At 36.2% G+C, this 26462-nt stretch overlaps 1 protein-coding gene across 4 annotated transcripts in view; it reads right to left on the reverse strand.

Moving 5' to 3' along the window:
• The window catches only part of LOC150090693 (ATP-dependent translocase ABCB1-like), a 390895-nt gene that overhangs the window by 185397 nt on the left and 179036 nt on the right, over window positions 1-26462 (reverse strand). For all 4 annotated transcript variants that reach the window (XM_090372299.1, XM_090372310.1, XM_090372292.1 and 1 more), the window contains 2 exons: window positions 20493-20617; window positions 14306-14495 (listed from right to left, as the gene is read on the reverse strand). In XM_090372299.1, coding sequence (XP_090228425.1) covers window positions 14306-14495; window positions 20493-20617 — 315 coding nt within the window. The remainder of the gene's footprint in view (window positions 1-14305; window positions 14496-20492; window positions 20618-26462) is intronic.

The raw sequence follows: 26462 nt of genomic DNA on the forward strand, positions 1-26462 counted from the left end.
TCATCAGATATGGGGGAAAACATATTTAGAAAAAGGTCGAATATAGTTAATGCAAATATGCATGATCTGATGTCAGCAGAAATAATTGATACATGATCAGGTATTTCATCAGGGGACTACACCTGACCATATATCAGGAACTGCATTTCTGTACTTGTCCATCGTAGTACAAGAAAAGTGAAAAGCCAAAACAAATAATGAAAATGAAATTAGCACTCTCTAATACAGTATGGACAAGTAGTCCCAACGCAGTGTAATTTATTGAGGTATAAATAATTTAGTATAGGAAAAAGTTCAAAATGAATATGTAGAATTTATTGTAGGATTTAATTTTGTATAGACAGGAAATCAATTTAGAATAAGCAAATGGTATAAGGGTGAGGTATTAAACTGGGGAAGGGAAAAAAGGAGTATTTTAAAATAAATAAAGACAAAAAATAGCAACAGAAGTAGGATAGTAGGAAGATTCATTTCACCTTCGCATTACACTAATAGTTTAACGAATGGGAAGAACATTAGAAATAGACAGCAGAAAGATCAAAAGCACAGAAAAAGTAAATAAACATAATTAAAATTAATTAAGTAATTAGTTAATAAATAATTAAGTAAATTATTTATACCTAAATAAATTACACTGCATTGGGACTACCTTGTCTATACTGTATTAGAGAGTGCTAATTTAATTTTCATTACTTGTTTTGGCATTTCACTTTTCTTCTATTATGATGGACAAGTATATTAAAAAGTAAGAGATTACCTCAATCTTTTTTTCAGAGCCCTGTAGCTCTGAGTTTTTTAGATGGACAAGTATAGTCCCCTGATCGTGTATCAATTATTTCTGCTGACATCCGATCATGCATATTTGCATTACTTATATTCAACCTTTTTCTAAATATGTTTCCCCCCCATATCTGATGACAGCTATACCCTTTTCATTTTATTTTTATTTCCATTTTATTATTACTTTAATATACTAATTTTACTTTACAGTTCCCCTACTTTATATTGGCTTGGTAATTCAGCCCATAATTTTCTTAATTTATCGTAACCTCTAGGATTTTAACATTCTTTTACCTTTCACAAATCTACTATGCTTCTTTTTCTACTTTCTTCACCCCTCTAGTTGCTGGCAATTTGTATAACTTTCACATCAATTTATGCATATTTAATTCAATATGTTTATACAACTTATATATACTCTTGCATCCTTTTAATGCTGCTTTGCACTTTTAGGTACATCTTTCATACCTATTTATTAATTTTGTATTCACTGACACCATTTCATCAACTATACTATACAGGGTGTCTCAAAAATATTGGTACAAACGTTTAGGGGAGGTAGGTAACATCTAAAGGAATGTGAATCGCATAGGAACCCATAACCGGAAATGTCACGGGAAAGTAGTAGCAGAGGCACAAGAAGCAGAAATCACACGACAGTAATTAGTGGCAAACATTTCTTTACCATAATATTAACAATGGAGTACGAGATGGATGCATTTCATGATGTTACAACAGATGCTCGAAGGTTCCACCATGAGACACGATGCATGTGTGACACCGACGCAGCATGGATTGGTTGACACAGTCAAACGCACCTGGAGTTTTTTTGACAGTAGCAGCAGCGCAGATGAGTCTCACCATGAGATCCATTTCTATCACCAAAGGCGATTCATACAAGATAGATTTGAGGGCCCCCCCCACAGAAAGAAATCAATAAATCATGTGAGTGTGGGGGCCAGGCAACAGGTCCACCATGGCCAATCCATCAATGCCCAAAACGCCTGTTCAAATGGTCATGAACACACCTTCCATAATGGGCAGACGCCCCGTCATGTTGAAACCAAATGTTGCATCTCACATTTGCTGGAACATCATCAAGTAACCCTGGTAGAACTTGTTCAAGAAAGATCCGATATTTAGTGGAGTTCATGCGGGATGGCAACAGGTATGGACCGACTAAGCAGTCACCGTCCATACCTGCCCACACATTTATTGCGAGCGATGTTGTGCTGCATGAGGGTGTACACCGAGTGGGTTGTCGTGAGCCCACACATGAGCATTGTGCTGATTGAATAATGCCTTCCTGAGTGAAATAAGCCTCATCCGTGAACAAAACATAGGCTGGAAAATTCAAGTCTTGAACACTTTCTTGGAGAAACCACTGTGCAAAAGCCACACACGCAGGATGATCTTGGGGGAGCAGTAACTAAACCCTTTGGAGATGAAAGGGGTATAAGGAATCATCGTGCCAGACACGCTGTACACTGCAACAAGACACTCCTAAGGCAGAGGCAACGGCATGTGTGCTGGTAGTAGGATTATTCTGAACGGCATTCAACACACTTTCTTTCATGGCGGGAGTTTGCGTCGAACGTAGTCTGCCCGCACTACTCCTGTTACCTCTAAATGACCCATAACTGCACAAATTTTGATGCACACGCGCAAACAAACGGTGGTCCGGTACATGTCTGTCTGGGAAGCGTTCTCCATAAATTCGTTGAGTGGCTCGTCCATTGCCCTCTGCTAATCCGTACACTAGGTGCATGTCTGCCAGCTCACAGTTCGTATATCGATACATGCTCTTCGTGCAGCAACTACAGCTTGAATGAGTAAACCAGAAATTTTCCCTCTCGCGAACTGATGAACAGCTCCGTCTACCAACTTACAGTGACGTTTCCGGTTATGGGTTCCTATGCGATTTACATTCCTTTAGATGTTACCTACCTCCCCTAACCATTTGTACCAATATTTTTGAGACACCCTGTACACATGTACACACACACACACACACACACACATGAAGCTGGAAGTGTAAGTTACCCAGAATGCCAAAAGTCAACAGGAAAAAGAAAGTAATTTAAATTACAGCCACTTCTGTTTTATACCTTTAGATATCTTGTTTGTTATACATCCTGCCATACTTCTACATACTTTTTGTCTTAAATTTAGCATTCATTTTCTCCCATTTCTGCTTTTTTTTTTCCTGTTGACTTTTGGCATTCTGTGTAACTTACACTCCCAGTTTCACATTCATATGTATATATATACATCTGCATCCTTTGCTGCTGCTTTGCACTCTCTGGTGCATTTGTCATATCCAACTTATTTTAATTTTTTCCACTATTTCTCCTGGTTTTAACTCATTGATATTATATTTTATATTAATTCAAGAATTAGCTATCTGCTGCTTTGTGCACTGCTATTCTTTGCATTACAGCCACTTCTGTTTTAAATCTCTGGTTAGTCTTGTTTGTTACACATACTGCCATATTTCTACATGCTTTTTAATCTTATATTTAACGTAGATTCCTTACATTATCTATATGGGTGTTTGCACCATAATTTCTAGAATATTTTGTTCCTCCCTTTGTTTATGTATCTCTCTACACTTACCTATCAAAATTATAGAGGTTACTGGTTATCAATTTTACAGCTCTCTGTCACATTAGTTTTATTATTATAAATTATTAATGCATAGAATTGTTTGTGTATTTTACTGATTCAGTTTCAGCTATTTTACTGACCGTGTGTGTGTTCACGCTGTCATTTCCAGCCCCTTCTTTTCTATATATCAGGTATGTTTTTCACGCTTTTTAGCAACCATTAATTTTCAGTTTTAAATCTCTGTTTTATCGACTTTTACTTCTTTCATTTCGAAATTTCACCACACTCGCATTTGGTATTGGTGTCCTGCCTATTACCATTTGCTTGCTTCAATTCTTTTTGTACTCAGTTATTTATACACCAAGTTTTGGTTTTAATTTACCTTGAATTTTAATTTTAATTTACTTTACCTTAATTTAACTTTTATTATTCACACTGTGTTGGGACTACCTTGTCCATAATTTATGTGTTATACTGCTTTCCCTCTTCGGTGGCATTTTCTTAAATTTAGCATTAGCATTAGCATTAGTAGAGGCATTTGATGCAAGAAAGCAAGCTTATGCAGCATCAGCCAAAAAAAAAAAAAAAAAAAAGTAACATAAATAAATAAAAATAACCACTTCCACTTCACCCCTCTGTTCGTTCGAAATACCTGTCCAGCTGAGCCTTAAACTTATTTAGGCTATCAACTTCCACGACAAGGGATGGAAGTCTGTTCCACCCACCAACCACCCGCTGGCTAAAGGCAAATTTCCGCACATCTATCCTACATCTGTCTTTCCTCAATTTGAATTTATGCCCTCTCAGGTGATTTTTCTGAGCTAGAGGAAGAATCCCATCAGCATTGAGCATGCTCAAACCATTCAAGGCTTTGTACACCGCTATCAGATCACCCCGCTGGTGCCTAGTTTCCAGACACTGTAATTTGCAAAACTTAAGCCTTTCTTCGTAAGAGAACCCCTTTGTCCCATTCACCAATCTAGTTGCCCTTCTCTGTACTCGTTCCAGCAGCTCTACATCCTTCCTGAAATGAGGCCTCCAGGCCTGTATACAGTACTCTAGGTGTGGCCTGACCATTGCCTTATACAAGGGAATAATCACCTCCTTATCCCTGCTAGAAAAATTCCTATATATCATTGACAATACACCATGAGCTACTCTTGCAGCTCGTCTGCACTGCTCAGAGAACTTCATATCTGCCTGCACCACCACCCCCAGGTCCCTTTCATTCTCTACCACTGTCAGTGTAGTACCACAGAGTTGATACGTTGCTCTGGGGTTGCTGTTTCCCATATGTAGTACTTTACATTTGTCAATGTTAAACTTCATTTGCCACCTCGAAGCCCATCTGCTCAACCTTTCCAAATCCTGTTGCAGCAGCATAGTGTCAGTAGTGTCCTTGACAACCCTGCCAACCTTCGTATCGTCTGCAAACTTGGACATTAAGCCTGATATACAATCATCAATATCATTTATAAATACAGAAAACAATAAAGGCCCCAATACTGAACCCTGAGGGACTCCACTAATAACATTAGTCCACGATGAGCAGTGTCCATTGATTACCACTCTCTGTCTTCTCCCCCTCAACCACCCCTTTATCCATAGCAGCAACTTGCCTCCAATGCCACACTGCTCCAATTTGTGCAGCAGTCTTCCATGTGCAACAGTATCAAAAGCCTTTCTAAGATCCAAGTATATAATATCAAAGTTATTCCCTGCATCCAGTTCTTTTGTGACTGCATCATAGTATCCAATCAAATTGGTCAGGCAAGACTTCCCCTTAACAAAACCATGCTGTGTCCTAGCTATAACTGAAGTCTTGTCTAGATGATCCTGCAGTGCTTCTTTCACCAGTGCCTCCATTAATTTTCCGGGAACAGAAGTTAAACTCACAGGTCTATAATTACTTGTGTCAGCCTTTGATCCCCCTTTGTGAATTGGGGTCACATTTGCACATCTCCAGTCAATGGGTACCTCCCCTGAGTCCAAGGAAGCTCTCATAATTATGGCTAAGGGTTTGCTTACCTCCTTTGCTGCCTCCTTTAATATAACTGGATAGATCCCATCCACCCCAGGTGCCTTTCTTGTGTTTATCTTCAACAATTTCTCCTCCACTTTGCTCTCAGTTATTACAAGATTCTCTAGCTTACTGCTAGAGTTGAATACACCTCTGGCATTCCCCTCGCTGAATAACTCCTCATGTGTGAATGTCGATGCAAAATATTCATTTAGTTTGTTAGCTACCCGAGCAGGGTCATCAACAGTTGACCCATCGATCTCAAGTGGACCAATCTGATTCATCCCCTTCCTTCTAGAGTTTACATAAGTAAAGAACTCTTTGCTGTTTTTCTTCGCATCCCTTGCCAAGGATCTCTCGTAATCTGCCTTCGCCTGCCTAACCTCCTTTGTAACTTGGTTACAGATCAACTTGTATCTATCATAGGCGTCCGTGTCACGTGTTAATTTGTATGTAGCCCATGCATTTTTCTTCTCTGCCAGTTTCTTCTCTTACACAATTATTGGAAAGCCTCTGCCAATTTCTTCTCTTACACAATTATTGGAAAGTATAGAAACACAGTACTTTGATGCATGGTTAGGTGTAGTCCCCTGATGAAATACCTGATCATGTATCAAGTTTTTACTTTTGCTGTCATCAGATTTACTTGCATATTTTCTTGGCCCCTCCCCTTTGAATTATAGTCAAATTTGCCCACCTTTATCTGATGCCAGCTACCATTACTTTTATTTCTCATGCTTATTGAATAATTTTTTACAGGCCACTTTTTTATGATACAACCTGCATTTTCTTCTCAGCTTTTGGCATTCTGTGTAACTTACACTTCCATCTTCACATTTAACTTTATATTTCTTACAATATACGTGTGTGTGTGTGTGTGTGTGTGTGTGTGTGTGTGTGTGTGTGTGTGTGTGTGTGTGTGTGTGTGTGTGTGTTAGAGATAGAATTAGAAACCATCAACAGATCAAGGGTACTCCCATGGGTAGCCCTACCTCTTGTATTCTTGCAAATTTATATCTTTGCTGGTCCAAAATTTCTCTTCCTCAAAATATCCTGTTATTTAGGTATACTGATGACATTTGTGTAATCAATTATCCTAACTTAATTAAGGATTTTGGCCATTTGTATCCTTATGAACTTACTCTAGAAAAAACTAATTCCAGTAATAACACTGCTAATTATTTGGATCTTAACATTAGTACTGATCACACTTCAGTTGTTCTTTTAAAATAAAAGAGATTCTTTCAACTTTGAAGCTGTTAATTTTTTCCATTGGTTTTCCAATATTTCTAATAGTGTCCACTCTAATGTAATTACTTCCCAATATGTTAGAATTTCTACCATATGTAATAACTACAACATTGCTATTTCCAACCTTAAAAATTTTTTTCTTAAACTTACTGGCAGTAAGTTTAAGAAACTTACTTAAAAGTTAATAAAAAAAGATAATTTAAAACTTACTGGTAGTAAGTTTTAAATTATCATTTTCATAAAGCTCTTAATATAATCAAACATAATTTTTTTTTTCGAAATTCATTAACTTGCTACAGATTTCTCATTATTTTATTTTATTTTTTGTGTACACGTGTGTGCGGTTTGTATTTTGTCTCTTATTGTGATTTTTCACACATTTTGGCCTCAGCATTACTGCCAGGTGCCAGTCTAAATTTCCCACTTCTTGGCTTAATCTGTAACTTTATTTACTTCAAAAAATTTTTTCAGATACATAATACTTCCACACTTCTTCCTACTCTATCTATTTTTTCCACATTATATCTGTTTAAATCTCACTTTATCACCTTATTTTGCATTTTTTCTATAGGCTTGTACATTTTGATATTAATAGTTTATAGTTATAAACTATAAACATTTAATAGTTTATAACTGCATTTAGTAGGATGTCTCTACGTGATGTACGCATTTTTTCCCCTTAATTATTTTAGTTTTGACAAATTTTTACTACTAGGCATTGCTGTTGTATAACTATATTTGTATCTCATTGGCATGTGCTTTTCAGTTCTAGTTTCGTTTTGTTGTTGTTATTTGGTTTTTAGGAGCATTAGCAACTAAGGCCATATTGCTCCGGGAATATGCAGTGATCATTCCCTGACCTTTCTGCATCCTCCGTATTTGGTGATCACAGGCTCGAACTCCGGTCTAATCAAGAAGCATGTGCTACGCACTGCTGCTCCTGCCCACCTGGCTATGGAGGTGCCATTTCGTTTTGTCTTGTGTACAGTTTTATTGTCGCCTCTTGTTTCTCAACAATGTAAGTTATTTTTTCCAAGGCTACTTGCTTTTTACTGTTTTCAAATCTCTTTATCATTACTTGGATTAGACTAATAAGTTATATGTTTCTAGAAATTTCTGTTGTCGATTCCAGTTTTAATTTTTAGTCTTTATAATGTCAACTGTAAAAGTTCACAAGCCATTTTCAAAATATCCCCCTTCTTAATTCTTGTAAAATAATTTTTATTTTTCTTGCAAAAATAAAATTTTTGTGAGAAATTGTTACTGAAATATAAATTTGTTATTGAAATGAATGAAAATAAAATTTTCATTTATTTCAATAACAAATTTATATTTCAGTAACAATAAAATTTTATTCTAATTTTATTTATATTTTTTACCCTTTGGTTTGTGTTTACATCAGAAATGAAGACACATGTTGCTATCTTGCTTGTAATCCTGGCTGTTGACACCTGACGAGAGGCCGGTTTTGTAAGTTGTGTGGAAACATCCTTATTTTGTCAATTTTGTAATTATTTATCTCTTATTATATATATTTATTTAAATTTTTTTTTATCTTCAATCCCCCTTCTATCACTCTCTAGACCCCTCACTTTTTATTTTATTTTATTTTTTTCACTTTATTGTCCATGCTCTACACAGGTTTAGCATCTACTGCATTTGACTGAACTAGAGTACTTCCTCTTTTTTCCATTTTTCTGCCTTCTTATTTCCACTTTCTTGTTATTCTATTCCATATATATATATATATATACAGCAGGCCCTCGTTATAATGCATTTCACTCTACGCTGGCTGATTCGCTACAATGCTGTTTTTATATTATAACCCATATCTCACTCTAATGCTGTCACAACTCACAAGCAGAAACTTTCAAAAAAGAAATTCTAAAAATTATTGAAGAGTGGTGTTAAACTTCTCAACAAGTTTTTAACAGGACTTTTTTGGAAACGAATGCCTAAAAGAAGTTTCATATCAAAAAAAGAAAAAAAAAACATGCCAGGCTTCAAAGCAGTGAAGAATCGATTGACTTTATTGTTGGGTGGTAATGCTGCAGGGATTTTAAAGTAAAACCCCTTTTAGTTTACTAGGAAGACAGCCAAAGTACAAACAAAAATCAACCAAAGTTACAAAAACTCAACAGCCCAGGGCCATCAGATTAATAAATTCATGATTTTAATTGGCATTTTAAGTTTAATTTTGATATATAATGTAGTTACTTACCACATAATTATATACGTATGTAATGGAGAATATTTTATATGTACAAATTTTTAATATTAAATATTCTGACCGACATTTGTGCATCTTTCCGCTACCATTTATTATTGATTAGGAAATATCCTATGGCATAGACTGCGACTCACATATACATATGTTACATTACAGGAATACGCGCTCACTTAATGCTCTATTTTTTGGGAACGAATTATCAGCGTTAAGCAGGGATCACCTATATATATATAAGTCTAAAGCTATGTACTACTGCATAGGTTATTGAGTCATCCTAGTTATAACCAATAAGTCATATTATTACATCTCTTATTGCATTATTCCACCTGTTCTGAATGCACTTTAAATTGTTAAAATCACTGCAAAGTACCCAGTCAACTCTGCCACTGTGTGAGTGGTTATCTATGAATCTACTGCTTCTATTTTGTAAGTGGAGGCATCTGATTTACCCTATTCTTCCTTGTATTCACATATGAGTAGAATTCCTCATTCTTGGTCTTAGCTCTCTCTGCAAATGATTTCTTGCATTCAGCTGTGACCTGTCTTACCTTATTAGTGGGCTTGTTACTGAAATAATCTGCAACAATCACATGCCTTTATGTTTTTCTCAATTAAACCTTTCAGTTTTATTATCATCTATTTTGGCATCTTTCTTTTGCACATTTCTCTACTGGTAGGAAAATATTAGTGGCTTCCAGGATAAACCACTGAAACACTTCCCATAATGCATCCATATTCTACAGCATATAGTTGCCTCCCCAGTTAACAGAGCCAGTACAGTAGGATGTGGAGATAGGGGGAGGAACCCCTGGTGCTGTCAGACAACTAACAGTACAGTAGGATCTTAAATTATATGACTTCTGAATAAATGTCTGAGCTCCCCCGGCCACACTGATACTTATGCGCGTGACGTGTAGTTAAGACACTTATGCTCGCGACGTGTAGTTACGACACTTATGCTTGCAACGTGTAGTTACGACACTTATCCTCGTGACGCCTATTTTATGATGGCAGTCAACAACACATGAGGGGAAGGAATGGAGAGGTCAACATCATAGTAGATGTGTGGTAACAGCTTTTCATTCAAATAAGTAAGAATTCTAAACTTGAACTAGAAGATGCCTTATGGGGTTAATAAGGACAATAATACAGCCTAATTCAGCTAGTAATAGATTCAGCTAGATAATAATTCAGCCTAAACAGCTTCCCCTAAAGGCACACCCTTCATGTTCTAATTGTACTTTATTCAAAATTTATGTACATTCAATTTACACAAATAAAAGTTTATATATATATATATGCATACATGGTTTGTAATTTTCTGTGGGGGACTTACGGTAGATCACAGGATTACGGTATTCCTGACTTACAGCAGATTCTCACTTACACAAGGGTGTACCAAGAAACTAACCTTCTCATACTTTGAGACCCTGCTGTACTTCACTCTGATATATTCCTTCTCTTTAAAATTGAAGCCCCTTAAAATGGAAACCTTTTCTTTGACTACTGAAATTTTTTTAGACACTGCCCACCACTGGTTCTTTCACTATTATGTCTTTAATATTGCTAATATCCTTAGTGAGAATCATATCAAGGACAATTGACCTCCTTGTACCCTCTTTGATATTCTGGCATAAACAGGTCATCCAGCTGGTTCAAAAGTGGGATCCCATTTGGTGCACTGCCAGCTCATTCCATAAGAGAGAGATAAATTAAAGTCACTCATAATAAGGCAATCATATTTGCTGTGTCATTCAAGTTTCTAAAGAGATGTTTATCTTATTCTTCAGATGTTTGGCTTATGGCATATCCCCACTATCAGTATTTTTTATTATTATTTTTTTAATGGCTACTGATAAGATTAGGAATACACGTTAAGAGACTTAATTAACTAATGACAACTTGTAAATATTAAGCAAGAATTCTGTCCACATCTGAAAGGCGACAAGATAGATGGATGCTATTCCGCAGATGAGTAGTATCCATCTAATATAACTCGGGGCTTAGAGGGGAATAGGTATCCTGTGTGCTATCAGACACTCAGCCTAAAACACTGATGGATCCAATATCTCTTTATTACAGAAGATTTAGGAGAAGTCCAGTTGGCCTGCCTCCCTAAAATCCACTCATGCACACCTTCTCGATGGTAAGCCCTGTTATGTCACTTAGGTGGCAACGAATGTGTAGAGTGGTTCTCTTCAAGACGCCTGGTCAGCGAGAATAGGAAAAGACCAAACCCTCCAGCATATGACAGCACCACGATACAAATGGCCCTCAGTCCCCAGCAGCTTTCACCCTCCCTCTTACGGCAGCGAGAGGATCAGAGTGGAAGCAGAGGGTGCTAAGAATCTCTGGGTACGACCAGGCTGCCATGCACGGAAACTGAACTTGGCCTGTTATAACGTACGATCACTCATCAGTGAAGACAGGATATATGAGAGCTGGAAAAGGAATTAGAACAGGTGAATTGGAATATCATCGGTTTGGCTGAAACAAGAAGAAGAAATGAATCACTTATAAGTTTATCAAGTGGAAATCTGCTGTACACCAATAGAAACAGTGAACGGAGTGAAGGTGGAGTTGGGTTTCTGGTCCATAAAGATTTTAAAAACAACATTTTGGAATTCAAAAGTACATCACCAAGGGTGTCAAGACTTCTAAGAGGTACAAGCTAAAGATTATAATGATTTATGCACCAACATCGAGCCATGATGATGAAGAGGTTGAAGAAATGTACACCGAAATTGAGAGTCTTCTAGATGAGCAGAAAACCCACTACACTATTATTATGGGGGACTTCAATGCTAAGGTTGGAAAAAGGCAAAACAGTGCAGAAAGAGGAACTATAGGAAATTTTGGAATTGGTGAAAGAAATAAAAGAGGTGAAAGACTTGTGGAATTTGCAGAATCTCAAGGACTGTCAGTAATGAACACTTTTTTCAAGAAAAGGGTGAACAGAAAGTGGACATGGAAGAGTCCAAATGGATTAACAACTAATGAAATCGACTTCATCCTCACTAACAGAAGATATATTGTGAATGATGTTACCGTCCTGAATAAGGTAAATGTTGGAAGTGATCACAGAATGGTAAGATGTACACTTGATATAGATGTAGGAAAGGAAAGGAAAAAACTGACTCGAGTAAATAATACAAAGGTCTTTGAGATAACAGAGGAGGAGAAAAAGCAGTATGTACTGGAACTTAAGAACAAGTTTGAGCTTCTGCAGACTGTTCAGGACCAAGATATCGACGAGGAATATTACAACTTTCTGAAAGTGATAAAGCCCAAGAAACCTATAGGGAAACAGAAATCCAAAGAAGAAAAAATTAGTCAAGAAACACTTGTCATGATGAAACGAAGACGACAAATGAAGAGCAAGAAAAACACTGACAGGGAGAAAATTGAGTATACTGAGTTATGCAAAGCCATTAGAAAGAGACTCAGAGAGGACATAAGAAGATTTAACACAAGAAAAGTAGAACAAGCATTAAGGGAAAACAAAGGATTTAAATCAGCAGCCATGAGCAGTAATACAGAAAGACAAATGGTACTGAAACTGAAGAATAGTGATGGTGTACTTATAAACAGCAGAGAAGGCATAATTCAAATAGCAGAAGACTACTATAGAGAATTATACAAGGAGCGAGGGAATGATACCAGCAGTGGGGAAGATGGATTGCAAAGTAGCAACACATACGACATACCCAATATTCTTCCTGATGAGGTAGAACATGCATTGAAGAAAATGAAGAATCGGAAAGCCCCGGGGGAAGATGAAGTTACTGTAGAGTTGTTAAAATTGGGAGGAAGAGACATAACACAAAAAACTGGCAAGGCTCTTCACAAAGTGCATTAGAAAAGGTGTGACGCCTAAGCAGTGGAATAATGCAATCATAGTTTTGCTGCATAAGAAAGGAGATCAATCAGAAATTGGAAATTATAGACCAATTAGCTTGCTATCCCACATCTACAAGGGGAGATTAGAAAGAATACTTGATGAGAATCAACCGAAAGAGCAAGCTGGCTTTAGGACAGGATTCTCAACTATGGATCACCTTCACGTAATATCACAGCTAATAGAGAAAGCAAATGAATATAAAACACCATTATGCCTGGCATTTGTGGGTTATGAAAAGGCATTTGAATCCATACAGCATAAGGCAATGTTTCGGGCACTGGAAAGACAAGGCATAGATACCCCATATATTATGATTTTGAAGAAAATATATGAGAGTACTACCTCCTTTATTAGACTAGACAAAGACAGTAGCAAATTTAAAATTGAGAAAGGAGTTCGACAAGGAGACACAATATCTCCGAAGCTGTTTACTGCTGCCCTTGAGGAAGCTTTCAGAAGATTAGACTGGTCGCAGAAAGGAGTCAATGTGAACGGAGAGTACCTAAACCATTTACGATTTGCAGATGACATTGTGGTCATAAGCCACGATCCCAAAGAATTAGAGGAAAATCTTAATCAGTTATACACAGTTAGTAAGGATTTTGGACTAAAGATGAATATGGCTAAAACAAAAGTAATGATGAACAAGTATGCCAAGGAAAGGGAAATAATGATTGAAGGAGCAGCAATTGAAAAGGTGGAGTCATATACTTATCTGGGACAAGTTATTAGCTGTAATAATGATAAATGGCTGGAAGTCAAGAGAAGAATAAATTTTGGATGGATAGCATTCAGGAAATATAGTCACATACTGAAGAGCATATCCCAGTTTGAAACGTAAAATAATGAATCAATGTATACTCCCCACCATGACTTATGGAAGTGAAACTTGGGCACTCACCAAAAGAATGGAAGAGAAGCTGAGAACTACACAGCAAAGAATGGAATGAATTATATTGGGAATCAGACTGTTAGATAAGAAGAGAAACACATGGATTAGGCAGCAAACTCAAGTAAAGGACATTCTTATCAAAACTAAAGAACTAAAATGGTCTTGGGCAGGACACATAGCTCGAAGACATGATGACAGATGGACTAAGAAAATAACAGAATGGTACCCAAGAGGAGCTAGAAGAAAACCTGGAAAACAAAGGCGGAGATGGATAGATGAAATTCATGAGTTTTTGGATAGTAAATGGATGGCCAGTGCTCAAAACAGAAGGAACTGGAAAGTTGCTGGAGAGGCCTTCATCCTGCAGTGGATTGAAAATGGCTGATGATGATGATGATGAATATAACTCAAGTTAATGGATAGTATACCCCATAAAGCTTCTATAGAATTAGGATTCGGTGACTGTAAAGATCACAGAAGGTGATACACCTTACTATCATGTTACTTAAACTATACATAAAAAAAAAAAAAAAAAAAACAATATTTGTAATAATCATAATACAAATTTTATGCCACACGTCTGATTTTATTTATAAATCAACTCAACACAAAAAGAATACTCACAATTAGCAAAGTGCTTGGTCTATAAGTAAGGGATCCATCTGCTCTAGAATCAATGATAAGCCTTACTCCATACCAAAATGCTAGAGCATAACTAGCATAATTACAAAACCACATAACAGCCACACCCACACTTGTTGCCAAGCCTCTTTTAATTCCATTCTTCTTTGCAAAAATTAAATTTTTTTCATACCTATGAAAAGAACACAAGAAAATCTTTTGATGTTAAACCTTGACTTACAAAATTAATACATATGAATTAATATTATTTTATTTATTAAGTCAAGATTCTGCATCTTACATCTGGAATCAACACCACACTGTTAAGTGATAAAGAATATGCACATTACTGTGTGATCCCTGTCTGTAAACAGAGCAATACATAAGCATAAAACAATTTTTGCACTACAATGGTACAATATTTGTAGCTCATGTATCTGCAATACATATAGTAAAATGCAGAAATCATAATAATATTATCTATCATTGGATAAACTTATATTTTTGACTTTGGTAAAATGTATTGCAGTAGGCCTCCTAAAATTATCACTGTTATTATGCATATGTGAATTGGTACACTGAAAAAGCAGCATCTTGTGCTTCTGTATTCTGTACTTATTATCTGGTCCACTCAGTATGTCTGCAATGTTTAGGACTGGTAAACATGCTGGATGTGCCCATTCCCCCCCCCCCCTCAACCTCCAACGTCCCATCAGGCATGAATCCCATGTAGCCATATGGCCAATGGACCATTTCCAGAGCTCAGATGCAGTTAGGCCAAGCAAGCAAAGATAGGCATCTCCTTCAAAGCAGGCATCATTTCACACAACAATCAAATGGACAAGCACTCATAAGCACAAAAAACATCAATTGGCATTTGACTTCTCATGTAAAAATTACCAATTGATAGCAATGCAACTACAATCTTTGAAGACAGAGATATGGTTATAGTCATATTTTAAATTTTATACTGTGGGACATTAATGGCAATATCCATACTGTGCTCAGGAAAATAGGCACAGGTAAAGCAATTGTGGAAGTGAGAAACACTAATCTGTCCATTAACAAAGTTTAAAACTGGACAGACTTTTATCACTGTAGTTTTCTTCAATTGTAGCAATTTTGCTAGTATGGTGCAGCATATGCAAATTCTGTTGCAAGTCAAGGAATGCATGACAAAAATAATTAAACAGGTCAAGGTCAAGAAACTGTGATGCAATCATGGAACTAAAAGCAAAAAGATTAGCTGGGAGGAAGGTTCATGTCCTGAGAGATGGAAACTGAGAAACTGTATGAAAGTATTGAGGAAATAGCTTTCCTTACAGAGAAAATAACAAATATCCGAAAAAATGAATTTTAAAAAATTCCTATGAGTAAAATAAGACAGAATCAAGGAGGCTACTAGTCACATAACAATCACATTATATGGAAATTTAGGTACCATCATATAACAGACAAATTTGATAAGAACAAGTTTCAAAACAAAATTTATAGTTGTTATTCATCAAAGTCCATTTATAAAATTATAAAACCCTCAAAACCTCTTATTTTCAGTATTCTTAATAAGAGGCTTTTTCCTACTCTTAATCTAAGAATTAAGATGGGGAGCCCATGTTTCTAATTCTTCAGTTTCATTTTCTGCCTACACCAAAGCTCGCAACAATTGTAAAGCAGTTATTAATCAGTCCAAACTAGAGTTTGAACAGGCTAAGAGTAGAAAACTTGCTTCTTGCCCTAATGGTAGCCGAGCATTCTGGTCTCTTACCAAAGCTATTGGCCGCAACTTTTGCCCATCTCTGCTCCCACCTCTGTCCAAACCAGATGGTTCTGTTGTCACTTCAGCCAAGGATAAAGCTGACCTGCTAGCATCCCATTTTTCTTCCAGCTCATGTATTAATGATCTTGGTAAAACACCTCCCACCATTCCTAACACGCTCCATTCAATGCCTCCTGTGGTCTTCCGTCAAAAGGATATCAGAAGGATTTTGATGAATCTTGATGCTAAGAAAGCTCCAGGTCCTGATGGTATTTCTCCACTTGTTCTCAAAACCTGTGCTCCTGAACTTACTCCTGTTCTTTGCCGCCTTTTTTCACTTTCTTATTCCAAAGGTGTTTTTTCCTTCTGATTGGAAATTTGCTCATATCCAGCCAGTTCCTAAAAAGGGTGATAAATCCCTCCCATCCAATTATTGTCCCATTGCAATTACTTCTACTCTTTCTAAAGTAATGGAGAAATCAATTAACTGCCAACTCTTAAACTACCTAGAAACCTTCCGTCTGATCAACGATCGCCAGTATGGATTCCGTCAGTGTCGATCCACTGGTGATATTCTGGCTTATGTTACCCATTTATGGACTAATTCAATGGAAAGGTTCGGTGAAACACAAGTAGTTGCTCTTGACATCTCAAAGGCTTTTGATCATGTTTGCCATAAAGGTCTTCTAAACAAGCTTCCATCTTATGGTTTGCCAACTGTTTTTAGTAATTGGTTATCCAGTTTTCTCTCTGATCGCTCACCGAGGGTGATGGTAGATGGCTCTCTGTCTTCTAACTTCTCCACTAATGCCGGTGTCCCCCAAGGTTCAGTTCTTTCCCCCACTCTTTTCCTTTTGTATATCAATGACCTTCTTCCATTGACTGGAAATCCTATCCATAGTTTTGCCGATGATAGCACATTGCATTCAACTTTCCATTTTGAGAAACCTTGTCCAGCTCAATCAGCTTCAAGTTCTCGAAAATCTGCTGCCAATTCCTTAAATGCCGATCTTCAGGTAATTCTCCAGTGGGGCAAAGACAACTTAGTTGATTTCAACCCTTCTAAAACTCAATCTTGTCTTATATCTCGCAAAAAGGATTCTTCTGCTCCTATGCTTATCTTTAGTGACACTCCGATTTCTAGGCAAAATGATATATCTCTTTTGGGGATTACCCTGACTTCTAATCTCTCTTGGCACAAGCACATTACAAATATTGCTTCCTCTGCATCTAAAAAACTTGGTTTTCTCTTTCGCTCTTGGCGTTACTTTTCTCCCAAACAGCTGCTCACTCTGTATAAATCGCAAATCCGTCCTGCCATGGAATATTGTTCCCACATCTGGGGTGGTGCCCCCAAAACCTCTCTCTCTTGATTCCATTCAGAAGAGGGCAGTTAGGTTAATTAATGATTCATCTCTAACAGAGTCTCTCCACTCGCTGTCTCATAGACGCACTGTTTCTGCTGCATGCCTCTTCTACAGATACTTCCATGGGCACTGTTCTTCTGAATTGGCTTCTATAATTCCCGCTCTCTCTTTCAAAACAGTCCGAACACGTGCCGCCACCAGCCAACATCCATTTACTGTCCAACTTCAAACCCACAGAACCAACTTTTCATCTTCCTCATTTATTCATTCAACTGCCGTTTTCTGGAACAACCTTCCTTCATACGTATTTCCTGAAAATTACAATCTACAGAAGTTCAAGTCCAATATCAACAAATATCTTCTTTCGTCTTCTCAACGTCCAACCCAAGCACAGTACTAAGTACTATAGGTTATAATACCTCTCGTGTTTGGGGTTCTCATAAAAAAAAAATAAAAAAAAATGTGTTCATGGGCTCCCCATGCACTCTGACCCCAGATTTCTGTTGGTCCAATTTTAATAAAATTTTTCAAAATATTCAAAATATAATGTACCATTAAATATATAAAAAGACAGCTTTGAACAGATTACTCAGCCAAACTAAGATTTTAGAACTTCATAATCTTCATGAAAGTTGCTCCAAAGATTTAAAAAAAAAATTTAAATAATCTACCACATTACATTTATCCAACTGCATCTATTATTTTGCTTGCATGATTCCACATGCAAGCAAAATAAAGCCCTCAAAACCTCTTATTTTCAGTACTCAGTCTAAGAGTACTGAAAGTTCTTATATTTTATTAGCAAAAAAATCTGTTTTTATCATTGTGTGTCATTTAAGTTTTATCATTAATTACTGGCAAAATTAATTAATTATTAGCAAAAATATTTGGTTCTTATTTAAAGAGTATTAATCTTAACACACTGAAACATTCATGACTTGTATATTACAAAGGCTATTATTTAATTTCCAATTAATTTAATAAATTACTAAATAAGTTATAGGGCAGTCTATTGTTTTGATTATAGGAGTATCCTGACAATAGTTCTCTATTTGCTGACTTGCATCAAAGGGAGAACCAATAAAAGAAGAGAATAATATTACTAACATATATATACAGATATTAGTATTAGCAATGACTAACCAACATAACAACTAACATATATATATATACAGATATTAGTATTAGCAATGACCACATGGTGCAATGAAGCCTATGGCTTATGCTGCATCAGCCAAAAAAATAAAATAAAATAAAATAAAAAAATAATATAAAATAACAAAAAATAAATAATAAATAATAATAATAATAAGAAAAAATTTTAAAAATAATAATTAATAAGAGAAAAGGAAATCGACAACCTATGTGTTTCCCACCTCCCATAGGTAATTATCCAGCTGACCTTTGAATTCCACCAAACTGTCAGCCTCTACCATTGATGTAGGTAACTTATTCCAGCAATTACAGGTAGGAAAATATTTTAAAAAAAAAAACCCTTAATACTTCATTTTCTCTTTTAATGCAACCTTAAAGGATCATGTCAATTTGGTGCAAGACAGTTCAGTGCCTGACAATTCACTAAATGTGACAATTTGTTGAATGACAGTTTGGTATACAAGACAATTTTGTATATAACAGTTCACTGTATGTGACAATTCAGTGTATGACAATTTTGTGAGGCAGTTGACGGCTACAACAATTTGGTGTACCACATATAAATTAAGAAATTAAGAAAAAAAAAAAAAAAACGATGAAGTGAAGGTTTGGGAAACCAAGAGAAATTTTGGTCACTAAGAGAGGAGGAATGCATAACTTAGAAAATAATAGAAAATAGAAAAGAATATTTTTTTAAAATCAATTTATTTTTCATTTGACAGACCATGTAGAAATATTCAACGAGATTCTGCTCATAGGCAGCTGGAAAGTTGATCATATTACAACTTTACAATATGGATAGACAGTCATGCTGAAGATAATAAGCACATACTCAATCCATGCTGCTCTTCTAGGACTGTGCAATGGTATCCTGGGGGCCTGAACACATGCGCTCCCCATGCACTCTGACCCCAGATTTCTGTTGGTCCAATTTTAATAAAATCTGAGAGCTCAAAAAAACCTTTCTAAAAGAGCCAAATATAAAATTTTGTGAAAATCAGTCCATTGGAAATTGCATTATTATATGCAGAGGGACAGACAAAGAAATAACTGCCAGATTGCTACTGGTCCAATTTTAATGATGGTCAAATTTTAAAGGAGGGCTCAATAAATGTTTCTGAAAGAGCCAAATATAAAATTTTATGAAAATTCATCCACTAGGATGAATTTTCATGTTTTTGATCCATTCATCCATCAAGTTTTAGATGCAGATGAACAGACATGGTAAAGACAATAGGCACTTTATGCATATGTGCTAACATACCTAAAAACAAAGATGGTTAGTGAGGTCTATCAAAAATATATAACATACCATGATCACTAAATTAACCATTTACATCATGTTAAAAGTTTGTTTTTTTGGTCTTGCTTTGTCATACACTAAATTCTCACAGAGAATTTGGTGAATCATTGTATTCAACAAATTGTCATAGCCACCACCTGTCTTTCACCAACCTGTCATGCACGCATCACAAATAAAAAAAGCACTTCCCTTTTTTGTTGCTTATTTGCAACACTGAGGAAACTGAAAAAAAAAGTCACACAATATGAGAGATTAATGTATATTTGCCAAATCTTTAAATGAATATGAAGTATAAAGATTGCTTAATTTGTTTCAAAAAATCCCAGGTCTCTTTTTTCTTTTTCTTTTTTTGTCTGGCAGAAATATTTAAAAAAGATTTTTTATCACTGGCAGAAATAAAGGATATGCGAGGATATGCTTAGTGAACTGAAGAAATAATGGCTGAACACCTTACTTCAATAGGTGTTTTTCCACAATGAATTCTTATTATGAACAAAAATAGAAACAATTTTAAAATATCATTCCTAGCAATTTTTAAAATTTTTTTTTAGTAAAATAAACAAGCAAAATATCAACAGTAAGTTAAACAGAGTAACAACTGTTGATCACCTCTCAATTTCTTTTTTTTCTCCTCCAAATGCTACTACAGTTCTTATGGCAGATAAAACTTCTTCAGCTACTCCCCCTGCTTTTCCATATGATGCCAATTCACCAGCTGCGAGCTTAGTTTGAATCTGCAACAAAGGCAACATAAAATACTAGAAACTAGAAGTTACAAAATTTTCTCCCTAAAAATAAGAGTGCAGCTAACTCATATTTTATTAAACAATATTATAATTCTTCATTTTTTAGAGAGTAACATGGCGACATAAAATTTTAAGCAAGTGTGTATTTATTGATATAAAACAATTACAAATACCACACAGCATAAAAAAAAAAAAAAAAAAATATATATATATATATATATAAAATATTGATAAAAGTAAGATGTAATGAAATTACTGAAAGTGTTAGCAAACAAGAAAGGTATTAAAAAATTAAAATTAAATATATTAAACTGGGTTATGGATCGGGGGTACTACTAGTAATAGCAGAAAAAACCAGCAACCATAATGAAATATAGACAAATATATTATTATCAGTGTATTAGGCGGAGGTGCTGAACTGTCAGGTGTAATTATTACCATGGAAAAATTGAGAACACAGCATGGTAAAAACAGATTACCTGAAATAAAATGAAATTAAAGTTTAACATAAAAATAAATGATAGTACCTAAAGCTGTGGGTCCTAGGACTTTAACTACTTCATCAAGGGGAGTCAGCAGTGAAAATTGTAGGAGCCACCGCAATAAGCCAGTAATAAGCCTCTGTTTCTGTTATGATGTACACATTAAAAATATGCGTACATATACATCATAGTCGACCCGACAGAGACCAAAAGGAAGGATTAAAATTAAAGAATATATAAAATATATAAACAATAATAAAAATAAATAAAGTAAAGCTAAAATAATGCCGACAGAATCCTATAAAAATAAAAAATGAATGAAATCCAAAAGAAGGCAAAATAAGAAAACTTACTGTGTGCATGGACAGAAAAACATTGAATTAGCTGAGTGTCATCGGAGACCAAAGAAGAAAACAGAAAGTTCACTGTATGGTGTATTTATGTCAGTTAAAGTAACCCCCAAGTGAGGGGGGAGAAAGAGTGTCAAGTAGTCAAAGTGAACCATACCCGTGTGACGGGGAAGTAAGCTATTAAACAAATGAGGCAAAGTGCCAGAACAGGGAGAAACAAAACTAACAAAGTAGTGTGGAAAAGACACTAAACTTTGTTTAAGAAGAAAAAAGTAGCGATAGTAAAGGAATAGCATCTCAATATTACTTTTGGCCAGCCTAATCGCGCACTAGAAATAAGTTGTAGTAATTAAGGACAGTAGAAAGCAATTGGAAGAGAGGGAAATATAGTTGTGCTCAGGCTGTCCGGGGTTGCAAAACCCATACCAGTTGGTCCCTGGATGGACGACTGGACAAGTGTCTCATGTTTAAGTCAGTATTGGTATTGCTATTGAAGAAATAAAAATAAAGTAGACAAAACTAAACAAAACAGGTCAAAACAAAAAAACAATACCCGCATAGGTAGACAATCCGGGGGCACTAGCTTTCTACACCGTGAGACACAACAGAGTCTAGGGGGTATAAAACTATACATTATATACAGGTCTGAAATTAAAATGAAGTCAAATTGTAAATATGCTGTTTAAATCAAAGTTGAAAAGTATATAGATTTGCCATCAAAAATGTATATCTTTGCGTTGGAAATGCAAAGATTAATGAGATTGTTCCAATAAACTGAATTGTAACCAAGAATATGTTTCTAGTTGTTGAAAATTTTATTTAATACCATTTTTAAGTTGGTTAGGTCTCCGTAGCCGAGTGGTCAAGAGCCGGAGTGCAGTAGCACGCGCTCTTTGAGTAGACCGGGGTTCAAGCCCCTGACTGCTGAATACGGTCGATCTGCCAACCCGCACTGGACCAGCGTGGCAGATTACAGTCCATTTCCCTCAGCATGAATTGTTGAGGAGGCTTCCATCCTGCAGTGGGTTGATAATGGCTGCACTTTACCTTTTTTTTTACCTTTATGCTGGTGAATAGACTATTGAAGTCAAAAGTTTGCACATGAGTGATATTATCAGATTTTAGTACATTAATAACTGGTATATTGTTATTAATTATTCTACTATCAGGAAGGATGTCCGTGCTAGGTTTAAGTAACCTTTCCAGTGTTTTGCCGGGTTTATGGGCGTAACTGTATTTGCAGGAAGTAATGAACCTGATGCCTGTGGGGTTTTTGTGAAACTTGGGAATGAAATAAATATAGGGAAATTTTTAATTATTAAAGCTGATATTAAGTTTCTTGCTAAAAGCAATCAACTTTTTTGTAATGATGCTGCTGTTCTTAGTGATGGAATTGTAGGTGGCACTGCAATTTAATTCTGCATTTAATGTCTGGAAATAAAAGGTTTTACAGATTATGGCATAATTGCATGCAGCTTTATCAACAGGGATGATGAAGAAATGTTTATGCAGGTCCGCCAATTGTTGTTTTAATTTAGCATTAGCATTAGTAGAGGCATATGAGGCAAGAAAACAAGCTTATGCAGCATCAGCCAAAAAAAAAAAAAAAAAAACCCACTTCCACTTCATCCCTCCGTTTGTTTAGATTTATTTAGGCTATCAACTTCCACGACAAGGGATGGAAGTCTGTTCCACCAACCAACTACCTGCTGGCTAAAGGCAAATTTCTGCACATCTATCCTACATCTGTCTTTCCTCAATTTGAATTTATGCACTCAGGTGATTATTCTGAGCAAGAGGAAGAATCCCATCAGCATTGAGCATGCTCAAACCATTCAAGGCTTCATACACATCAATCAGATCACTAACAGGTGCCTTGTGTCAGCCTTTGATCCTCCTTTGTGAATTGGGGTCACATTTGCACATCTCCAGTCCATGGGTACCTCCCCTAAGTTCAAAGAAGCTCTCATAATTATGGCTAAGGGTTTGCTTACTTCCTTTGCTGCCTCCTTTAATATAACTGGATAGATCCCATCTACCCCGGGTGCCTTTTTTATGTTTATCTTCAACAATTTCTCCACCACCTTCCTCTCAGTTATTATAAAATTATCAAACTCACTGCCAGAGTTTAACTCACCTCTGGCATTCCCCTCCCTGAATAACTCCTCATGGGTGAATATAGATGCAAAATACTCACTTACTTTGTTAGGCACCCGAGTAGGATCATCAACAGTTGAACCATCAATGTCCAGTGGACCAATCTGATTCATCCCTTTCCTTCTAGAGTTTACATAAGTAAAGAACTCTTTGTTGTTTTGCCTTTGCATCCTTTGTCAAGGATTTCTCATAATCTGCCTTTATCTCTGCCTAATCTCCTTTGTGACTTCGTTACAGACCAGCTTATATCTATCATAGGCTTCCAATGTCACCCATTAATTTATATGTATCCCATGCATTTTTCTTCTCTGCCACATGTCTCATTAGGTGCCTCCGTAGCCAAGTGGGCAGGAGCAGCAGTGCACAGCACACGCTTCTTGATTAGACCGGGGTTAGAGCTCGTGACCACCAAATACGGAGGATACGGAAAGGTCAGGGAATGACCACCGCATATCCCAGAGCAATATGGCCTTAGTTGCTAATGCTCCTAAAAACCAAATAACAAAACAAAACAAACAAACATGTCTCATTAGTTCATCTGACATTCATTTAGGCCTAAACCTTGAACAATATTTCTTAGTTGGTATGTAAAGTCTAGTAGCTTCCATGATAAATTCTTTGAATACTTCCCATTTTGAATTTGCTGTTGGTAACATCATTAGTTGGTCCCACCGTATAGAATTTAAATACTGTCTCAGATCGCCGTAGTCACCTTTACGAAAGCAAAAACCCTTCCCTTTACCCCTGATAGTAGTTATCTCTTTGAGTAAATCCCACTTCAGCACACTGATCACTGCCACTTAGAGGTTCCTTTATCTGCAGATTCTTAATGCATGAAGAATCACTACTGATAATCAGATCAAGAGTATTACTCCCTCTAGTTGCCTCTCAAACATGCTGATGTAGAAAACAATCATCCAATAAATCCACAAAAGCCTTGCTAGTGTGAGTGACCAACCCACAAATTACAGTAAGTATCTGAGAAATTAAAATCCTCCATTATAAGACTCTCTGATTTACTGGCCCACTCTATTTCCCTGTACAGTTCCTTATTATACTCGTCAGAGTCATTAGGCCTATAACACACTCCTACTTTCAATTTTGATCTCCCAATGCTTATGTCACACCAAACTGACTCGACACTGCACTGTCCAGCAATGTCGACTGGCTTCACTTCCTTGGATTTTGTGTTTCTTAACTAATAATATAACCCCTCCTCCCTTCCTATCTTGTCTATCCTCCTATACACATTGTACTCCCCAAATTCCAGTTCTGCATTTCTTATATCTGTGTGACACCACGTCTCTGATATCCCAACAATATCTGCCTTTGATGTTCTGAGCAATACTTCAAATTCATCAAATTTATTTACCAAACTCCTAGCTTTGGTGTACACGCAAGTATACATGCACCTGTTCCTATTCTTAGCTAGCCTAACACAACTCATGTGTTTACTTGTACTGCAATGACTGCCAGCAGTCTCTGAAATACCCTGTATCTTGTTTTCCAGGCTGCTGCTCATTCCAATAGAAGCATTGAATTTTAATACTGCAGGTGGTGGTACATATGGAAACGATGACTTGTAATGTTGTAGCATCATTGAATTTATACTGAATTTATCTATATTTGAAAGGCTTCAATTGGTATATTGTGAAGGTAAGAGAGCTTAAAACAGAAGTTAAGCAAATCATAGTATAACTGTTTTTTGAAAGTTTTAAAGCTGATCTTACAATATGTCCTGTATTTGAAACCATAAGCCATGATGTTTCTGAGTTCCATGGTAGATATAATTTCTAAATTTCCTATTATAATATGGCCATAGTGTGTATCGATAAATGGTTGGAAATTAGCCTGTTGGCAATACATCCATTGGAAATGGGTTCAAGATTAAATTTATCCATGTTAGATGCAAGTTGCTTGTAATTACAGACTCTGAGTCCAAAAGGTTTAGCGTATCTGAATCTGGTTATAGTGTTCAAGTTAAGGCAGCCAGCAGGAAGTAGTTCATTAGTATTATTAATGCAATCATTAATGTTGAAATTATCCAGGCAGATATTATATTTAAAAATGATGGTAGTATTATTCTTATTTCCTCTGGTAAGCTTGAAGTTAGATTTTAATTTAAATTTACAGATATATGTAATAAGGTCAAGTGAGTGTTTAGATGTGAAATTGAAGGTGAGAATGAATCGGTAAAGTGTCTTTAGTGTACTGTGTTTAGTTCAAAACAGCAGAATATGAATCTTCTGTATGTTGAACTGACTATTTTCCCATTCAATAATGGTCTGTTGAAAATCAACAAGCTTGTATTTATGTGTAGTAGTACAGTCAGGCCTCATATAACACGTGTTTACACTACACAAATTCGATCATACACGATTTATAAATAGGGAAACAATATCATGTGTAACACAAACCGAATTCGCTTAATAGCATTAGCATTAGTAGAGGTACATGATGCAAGAAAGCAAGCTCATGCAGCATCAGCAAAAAAAATGCTCCCATTTCATCCCTCTGTTCATTCCAAATAAATGCCCAGCTCAGCCTTAAATCTGAGCTCATGGAGTCTTGTTAATGATATACAGAAATTTTTCTAGCAGGGATGAGGTGACTATTCCTTTGTATAAGGCAATGGTCAGGCCACACCTTGAGTACTGCATACAAGAAGGATATAGAGCTGCTAGAATGAGTATGGAGAAGGGTAATGAGACTCATGAGGTGAACAAAGGGTTGCTCTTATGAAGAAAAGCTTAAGCTCATCAAATTGCAGTATCTGGAGACTAGGTACCTCCAAAGTGATCTCACTGAGGTGTAGAAGGCCTTGAATGGTTTGATCAAGCACAA

Source organism: Mastigoproctus giganteus, chromosome 1 (assembly GCF_048544385.1).
Source record: "Mastigoproctus giganteus isolate SK-2022 chromosome 1, ASM4854438v1, whole genome shotgun sequence".
Lineage (NCBI taxonomy): Eukaryota > Metazoa > Arthropoda > Arachnida > Uropygi > Thelyphonidae > Mastigoproctus > Mastigoproctus giganteus.